The 8408-nt window shown below is 51.1% G+C and overlaps 1 protein-coding gene across 1 annotated transcript in view; it reads right to left on the bottom strand.

Annotated features, from left to right (window-relative positions):
• The window catches only part of LMO4 (LIM domain only 4), a 16893-nt gene extending 9103 nt beyond the window's left edge, over positions 1–7790 (bottom strand). Inside the window, exons 1-2 of the mRNA XM_063105499.1 lie at positions 7349–7790; positions 4345–4583 (exon numbers count right to left, since the gene is read on the bottom strand). Of these exons, the coding sequence (XP_062961569.1) occupies positions 4345–4580 (236 nt within the window). The 5' untranslated portion in view covers positions 4581–4583; positions 7349–7790. The remainder of the gene's footprint in view (positions 1–4344; positions 4584–7348) is intronic.
• Positions 7791–8408: the final 618 nt, after the last annotated feature.

Raw genomic sequence — 8408 nt, 5'->3', positions numbered from 1 at the left:
CTCTGCTCCTATTTGAAGAACACCACGCAGTGTTAGTCCTCAGCTCCAACTCTCCTTGCTGACAGTAAAAGATGGAGAACAAGTCGTATTTTTAGTGTAGTATCAATGCTTAGCCATCTTTCAGTAACTTCAATAACCAATAGGTGGGCTTATTTTCAACTGCATTATTATTACAAGCAAAATACGCATAATATGGAGCACTACCTGGCTGTGTTTTCTAAAGTGTTTTCAGCCTAAGGAGAGGTACCTTTCTAAGAATGTGGCTGAAAGGTACACATTTGTACCTGCAAGTAAACATCACCAACCTATCTGAGGAGAAAAATGCACATCCACAGCTACTGATCCAGAAGCAATTGGTTTTCCAGTAGGTTCCTATATTTAATCTAAATTCTGCACTGGCTATATTAAACGTAACAAAGAAATGCAACCCAGAAATTATGCCTGGAGCCAAGTCCATTAAAGGTACTTCAGAATAACTAGAGACCAAGCACCTTAAAAGCACCAGAAGCTATTGATACTTAAGAGGGGGGGTTGTGCATAATCGCAACTGCTGCATTAGAGAGGGGAGGGAGGAAAAAAAAAAATCAGCCAAATTACGCTTGGTTAATTCAGAGTAACAGATCTGCCCCCAAGTGAATTGGAGGCCTTGAATTAATTCTGTTATGACAAATCAAGATAAACGTTCCCCCTAAATTGCATGCGATTTAATTAATTTTTGAGATCCTGGGTTTTTTTTTTTTTTTTTTTTTTTCCTAGCTAATAGTTCACATGCTCCTGTGCTGTCATTGTGCTTGAGTGGGCAGACTTCAAAGTGATATTAAATAACCAACTATTAGATTTACCTAGCACGTCCTATTGGAAAAGTGCCATTTAATTACCTAGCCTGTTCAATTAAAGGGACAGCATTCTCTGAATATAGCAGCTTGCTGTTGATTACCAGGGAAATGAACTCGCTGCCTGGCGGCGCCTCCATTCCTAACGCTACCCCCCCTCTACACACCCTCCACCAGCAACCACCACCAAGCCCCCCACCGCAGGCCCCCATCCCCGGCCGCGCCGAGCTCACTGCGGCTGCGGGCGCCACGTGAACCGCCCGCGCGGAGCCGCGGCCGGGGGAAAGAAAGCGCGACCCGCTCGCCCGTCTCCCGCCCTGCGCTCGCCCCCTCGCGGGCCTGAGGCCGCCGGCCGGCTGGGCGCCTTGACTGCGGCCTCGGGCGGCGCCGGCTCTGGCCCCCGCCAGGCCGTGCGAGGAAGGGCTCGCAGACGCCCGCCACCCGGGCTTCTGGCGCGTTTCCTCGCCCTCCCCGGACCTGGAGCCCCACCCGTCGGGCTTTCAACTTCCTCCTTTCGCTGCACTTTCCGCGCCCGTCTTCTGGCCCGAGGTGGGAGTGGAGGAAGAGGGTTCGAGGAAAGAGAAACGGAGTTTCCGAAGCTACTTGGTGGCTCTCGGGTGGAACGGGAGGGTTGGGAACCGAGGGGGGAGGGGGAGACAGGTCCAAGGTTCGCCGACTTTTGTGGGGTGGGGGGGCCTAGGCAGGCCGTTGGTCCCTTTAAGATCCACCCTCCCCCTCTCTCCCCACCCCCCCAGCCTTTCCCTCCCTCTCTTAGAGGCCAATTTTGTTAATTAAATGTTTTGTTTGCAACGCAGCTCTCATTCATTGCGGACACGTCATTCGGAGCAGATCTAAGCCAGAGACCAGATCTCATTAGATAAAGCCCATCAGAACTAAGAAAATGGAGGAGCCACTAATTAAAGCTTTTAATTGTGCGGATTCGCTGCAGCAAGGCAGCCGCTTTATCTGAAATCTTGGAGGGAGAAGGGGCAGAAGCCCAGCTCGGCCCAAACGACACTTGGCCGCGGAGGGGGAGGGGACAGGGGAGAAGCGCCCCCCTCCCCTTCCAAACCACCTCCCCGCCCCCACCCGCGTCCCGACCGGCCTCTCCCAGCTCTCCCGCAGCTTTTTAGCCAGATCTTAGTTTTCAAAAAACCACAACCTCAAAGTCAGACAGTTTAAAAGCCCCTTAATAAATCGCTCTGTGGTCCCAGGGGGGCTGAGGGGTCCCCTTCACCTGGCGGTCGGCGAACGGATTACTCCACTCTTCAGTAGCCATCCGTGCGGAATTGAAAGCTCCTCCAACAAGTGGACTTGGGGGAGACTGGGGAAGGGGGAAGCTGGGAAGAAAAGAAACGCCCACGCCTTCCCACCCTTTTGGCATCTTGAGGGGCTGAGGGAGGGTACACTGAAGGAAGACCTCAGAGATCTCTAAATGTGGGAGGTGCAGGGGGGTAGGGGAGAGAGCCTCAGCTGGTGGTGAGCCCTGAGCAAAGTGTGAGGCGATCAATTTGGTACCTGAGCTAGAACTCAACTCTCCCAGACAGATCTAAGGTTCTGTAGCAGCTACCTCAAGAGCAAGCCTTGTTCCAGTTCCCAGATTCAGAGGAAAAAAGAAAGGAAGTGAGTATAAGGACCTGATTAATTAAGGCTCAGGGCTGGGCACACATCCTCCGTTGCTCCATTAGGCCACAGAAAACACCAAATGGGCATTTATATTTGGCCCCAAGAACAGGGAATGAAATGGACTCGATTCCCAGGAAGCCACTTGCCTAAACTTGTCCTGAGGGAATGCAAGTGGACCCATCTTTTTAGTTGTAATCAGAAGGGAAGGCTTTTCTGAAGGCACTTGGATAAGAGATGAATCTATACCATTCACCAAATCTTAACACTGTCAATTTTTCCACTTCAAACCATCCTCCTTTCTCACCACAGTTTTGCTCTCTATTTAATTACAATACTGTCAAAGCTCATGGCATTGCTTGGAAGGAGGACCAGAAAGCAACACACCATGCTCCTGATTTTCCAACATTTACTTCTAAAAGAACACTTTGTGAAATTAATGCTGCCATCTTAATTTAAAATTAAAAGCCCTCTCCCTTCTCATATTTCTTTTACTTGATGGGTTGAGGATGCCAGCAGAGTACACATAGATTGCATAATCAAAATAACCAGACGTCATTTTACGACACCATTTTACACTATGATATCACTAGGGTGAACATATCCATACTCAGCTCTGAACTGAATTGGGATCTTAGCATTATCAGCCGCAGAGTAAGTCGAATCACAACGGAGCCAAACTTTGAACAAAATCTTTCATCCACTGATTTACCCACGCTGAAGAAAGAACAAAATTTTCTGCTAATCACTATAAAGGTTTAGGACAGAAATTTAAATGGAATGAAATTCTTCCTAAAAGTGTGCGGTTCTCTAACATCAACGGTGTGCGTGTGGTTTTTTTTTTTTTTTTTTAATTACTGGATGTTGAAACAGAACACCTCCTAGAAGCATTCATGTGCATCAGTCTATCAAACCATTTACTCAAATTAAATGTGTAATCCTTCAAATGCCTCCTTTCAAATTAATGAGTTTAAGTAGCTTGAGTTCACCTGAAAAGATCCTATAGGCACCTGACCTCCTGAATCCTTTCCATTAATTGCACTGAAACTTGTTGGAAAAGACTGCTTACACCGACATATGAATGTCCCTATACATTGCTTTAAGATGCAAAATTAGTATAATTCTATAGCCTCTTTTCCTAAACCAAGGATCAAGGGCAGTGATACAAACGCCAACAACAACAAAAAACCCTAAACCTGAACATTCTTCAGCTGAAAAAACTGCAAATTCTACATCGCAAACCACACACTAACATCGAGCATTCCAAGCCTCCAAGTAAAACTATGAAGAAAAACATTACCACTAGGTTTTGCCTTAGCGGTTGCGTGTTTGTTTTGTTGTTATAAGCATTATAAATTTTTAAACTGATAGATAATCAACATTTTTCACACGAAGCATGAAGAATGAGTCACAGCTTTCCACTCAAAAAAGTTTAAAGGTGTTCATGGAAATATCATAGTTAGCCATCACTATAGACAAATCATTTCTCACTACACTTGTTATTGTCAACCTTTTGAGTTTTTCTGTGAGTCCCCACCTTGCTTTAAGAAAGCAGCTTAACTCCGGCTTGAAATGTTTACTCTACCCTAAAGTCCAGTTCGGGTTGACCACTTAAAATTTTGGTCCAAAAGGTGCCCAACTTTTGCATACTTGACGGTCCAAGTGATGGACAGAGTTTTTACTTAGTATGACATTTGTCATTAATTTGTCATCAAATATTGCAAGACTAATACATGCTGCTGAACCCCCTAAACTCGGTGAACCGGAAGATTTTTTAGGTGAGGGCTGCAATGTATTTCCATAGGTGCCTGCTCCTCTCCTTAAAACCCCTGGTCACCTTTAGCCTTGCTCTGCTCGCCATTCTCGGGGAAAGGCTGCAGAGTCTTACCTAATGTAGTCATTTCTGCAAAGGATCATGCCGCTCTTGGTGTAACAGGACGTGCCGATGTCGCCCAGCTGCGCCTGGCAGCAGGAGCACTTGAGGCACCGGCTGTGCCAGTAGCTGTCCATGGCGTAGAGCAGAAAGCGGTCCGCAATCTTGCCCCCGCAGCCTGCACACCGCTTCCAGGAGAGGGAGCCGGCCGTCACCGGGGGCGGCTGCGAGCTGCTGCCCGGATTCACCATGGTCTGCAGAGGGCGGGAAGGGGACGGGGAGAGAAAGAAAAACAGGGACGATGCGAAAGTTAGTAATCGCCAGGAGAGAGAGCAAGCCCATTCCCCTCCTCCCCCCGGAGCTGCTGGAAGGAAGCAGCAGGGTAAGGGCGGGAAGGAGGCTGAGGGGGAGAAGGAAGGAGGGAGGCTCGCCGGCAGCAGCCGCCTGTTTACTTTTCTCAAGCTTTGTTCTGGGGCCACGAGCTCCTCTCAACTTTGCAGCGCTCGCCGCCGCTGACAATTTCAGCTCGGTACTGTCAAAACTCCGAGAGCGAGGCTCGGCGGCGCGCTCCACCCCTCGCGGCGCCTCCTCCCAGCCGGCGCCTCCGCCCACTGCCCACCGCCCCCTCCTCCGCTCCTCCGCCGCCCGCCTCCAGCAAATGAGGGTCAAACCCACCCACCGCCGCGCCCGGCCTCTCCCCAGCCCCCGCCGAGCCCCGAGAGCCCGCCGAGCGGGATGGGGAGGCGGCCGCCCCGCCGGAGCCACGTTCCCTCCCGAGCTCTGCCCTGGGAAGTGCAGCTGCAGTTCACAAGTTGGAAATAGTTCGGTTTTCTGAAAGGGAAGGAGGGAGGGACCGACAGAAGGGAGATGGAGAGCGTGGGGGTGGGAGGGGAGGCAAGGTGGCGGGGCGCGGGGGGGGGGGGGGGTGGGGGGCGCGGTGTGTAAAGTTGCGAAACTGGTTTTTCGTATTTTAAACAGCACCTTTCACATGCCATTGTGATGACCGCCATCTCCCATTATTGTTCCAAATCTCATTTCATTTTGAAGATCAATGAGTGTTTTCTCTGGGTTTTCAGGACACAGGCAAGAATAATAGATCATTGAACTTTAGGATGCCTGTTAACTTCCTATACAAACACTCTCCACTTTGGTCTCACTAATCTGCCCTTGATCAGCAATTTAAATGCTAAAGCTTTGTTCCTCCAAGGGGGGGGGGCCTTACAGATAATATACGAGAAGGCACTATTAAGGGATGCACAAGTTTCGAGCCAGTCCTGCTGTCACCAAAAACTGCTTTTAAAAATTCCCCAATCTTTCTAATGAATGCCACAAGAGAAGCAACTGGGGTATAATATAGGAATCAATTTATAAAGCTTAGCCTAAACCGATTAATTTGTTGCCTCCAATCCTGAGTCCAATAAAGTCCTAGTGTTACTCCAGTCACTTATTCTATAAAAAGATCAAGTTATTTACTGCCAATTAAGCAGCCTGTTTTGTCTTTGTCCGCCTCGGTTAGCCGAGAGTGTGGGCTCCCCCCGAGGCTCCCGGCTATCTGCTCAAGACATTCAGCTGATACCTCAGAAGGGAGAGGGCGAACTTTGCCTGTCCCCGGCCCAAGTTGGCTGCTGCAAAAAAACGAGGGGAGAGGGAACGAAACAAGGACTCGGGTTCCTTAAATAGGCCGATTTTAAACACATTTCCTCCGAAAGAGTCCCGGAACGTGTGTCCAGTGACCGCACAATAAACCAGAATAAGAACTGCACCAATTAAGCTGTAACAAAACCCTGAGACTTTGGAAACAGGACCACTCTAAAACCCATTAGCATTGCATTTATCCGAATGCATCATACCTTTATGTAAATTGATTTATCTGATGCATTTACTCGAGGAATTGCTTTTTGTTACAATTTCAGCCCTAACCCAAATGAATCTGCATTTCCTGCCCTAGGTCTTTAAACTGTTTCCCCCAACGTTTTAATCGCTCCGAATTCCTTCTTAAAAGGGGAGAGGGAGGGAGGAGATTCCAAGATCCTCCCCGCCCCCATCTTTGGTGAGAGGTAAATATATATACGTATATTTTTTTGAAAAGGAAACATTACACTGAGAAAAGCATCCAGTAACCCCATTAGCTAAAGCTCTTAAGGACAAGCAATACCTTAATGCTGATTAAATCTAAAAGAGATGAATCAAGAGGACTGACCAGAAACTGACTCCCCTGATAACTAAGGACGGGCCCTCATCAAGTTTCATTTAGAGTTGGAAAAAAAAGAAAGAAAGCTTTTAAGTTAAATAGGCTTATACTCTAGTAATTACATAGCCAAGCAATTTAGGTCCTGGGATAGTCAGTGAAATAGAAAGCAGAACTGGCAGCTAGAGGCAAAATCTGCCCCTCTTTAACAACGTCTCTGGTGTTTTTAATGGAGACCAAGGGAGGGACAAACGTAGCGCTGGCAATTTGTAGTACAAAAATGGATGCTTAATTCATGTCTTGATTTTAATTAGGTGATTCACCGGATTTCTCCTGGATTGGAACAAAAGACTTATAAGCCAAGAGGAATGTTTTAAAAGAACAAGCAATACCGAATCCTGTTCACTTAGATCCTTTCTGCTACTGTTTCAAAAACAGTGTTTACTAGAAGGGGAGGGTCGTGACTACCCCCCCCCCTCCCAAACACACACATTACTTCTCATAGTTAAACCTCATCTAAGCACCCCTTGCCTTTCCCTTAGGAACTGGAAATCTCCCCACCCCCTCCAGGGTTCCCACCAACCCTGTCTCCAAGAACCCTTTTGTAAGCAGGAACCGCTACAAAAGCTGGCGGCCCGGGGCTGCCCTCCGTGCTAGCTCGCAGGCCGGCCTCGGTAGTTTCAGACTCGAGCATTATCTAAGCCGACGTATTGTTTACTTGCAATTTGGGACGGTCAAGGGAAGGAAGCCAAAGGAAACAGCCCCGGCCCGGACCGGCACCCTCTCTCCCTCTTCCCCCTCCCGACCCCCAGCTCCCAGCCGCCCCCTTACCTGCTTTTCCCCTATATTGCAATATTGCGAGAGGCGACGGCGGCGAAATGCGAGCGAAGCCGCTCGGCTTCCAGGGAAGGGGCGCCTTGGCTGGCGGAGCTCGAGGGAGGGAGGGAGTTCTCGCAGAAGCAGGGAAGGGGAGGAGGGGGCTAAGGGCTGCTTTTTTTTTTTTTTTTTTTTTTTAAATCGCGTTGCTCTAGGGCGGTTTGGGGGTCCCCGCGTGTAAGTGGTAGGCGGCCGGGATCAGAAGTGTCAGTCTCTGTCCTAGTCCCTCTCCTCCGCCTCCGGCTGGGCGCAAGCAGCTGCAGGAGCCCTCGGCCCGCGCGACGCGGCTTCAGGCGCGGCGCAGCGGCAGCAACTGCTGCAATCGCTGCTGCAAGTTTGGCAATGTGGCTTCACTTTGTATATTCCCCCGCCCGGAGGCCCCCGCCCCCGCCCGCGCTCCTCCCGCTCCTCCTCCTCCGCCGCCTTCCTCCCTCCCGCTCGCTCGCTCGCTCGGGGCTGGCGGCGGCGCTCGGCCAAGCTCCCTGCACCTCCGGCCCGGGAGCAGCCGCAGATACACCAGCCCCGGGAGCGGCGGCGGCCGGGGCGGAGGCCAGCAGGCGGGCGAGCCCAGGAGTCAGGGGCTGCAGCCGGCCGGGGCCCAGCGCGCCAGAGCCTGCGCCGCTGCCGGGGCTGCTGCTGCCCGGCTCGGAGGCGGCGGCGCTGGCCTCTAGCCGGCTCGATCGCTCCCTCCGCGGCTCTTACACATGTGTTACTGACAGAGCAAAATCCCAACTACTCCCCGGCTCTGCCGCCGACGTCAGCGGCCCTCAGCCACTGGGCGGCCGGCTTGTTCAGGCGGAATAATAAAACCTGCCAATCCGGGGAAGGACAAAGGGATGACTGAAACGAGACTCGGGGGGCGGGGGGAGAGAAGGAGGCGGCGGCGCGAGCCGAGGTCGGAGCAGGGAAGGGCCCGAATCAGGTGGCAAGAAGTGACTCGGATGCCCGGCGCCGGGGACCCCGCCTGCTCTGCCCTCCGCGGCCCGGGATCTGGAGCCGAGGCGCGGGGGGCCGC

The sequence above is a fragment of the Cynocephalus volans genome, chromosome 8 (genome assembly GCF_027409185.1).
Source record: "Cynocephalus volans isolate mCynVol1 chromosome 8, mCynVol1.pri, whole genome shotgun sequence".
Classification (NCBI taxonomy): domain Eukaryota; kingdom Metazoa; phylum Chordata; class Mammalia; order Dermoptera; family Cynocephalidae; genus Cynocephalus; species Cynocephalus volans.
The sequence above is the reverse complement of the archived record's forward strand: the minus strand, read 5'-3'. Positions and strand labels throughout refer to the sequence as shown.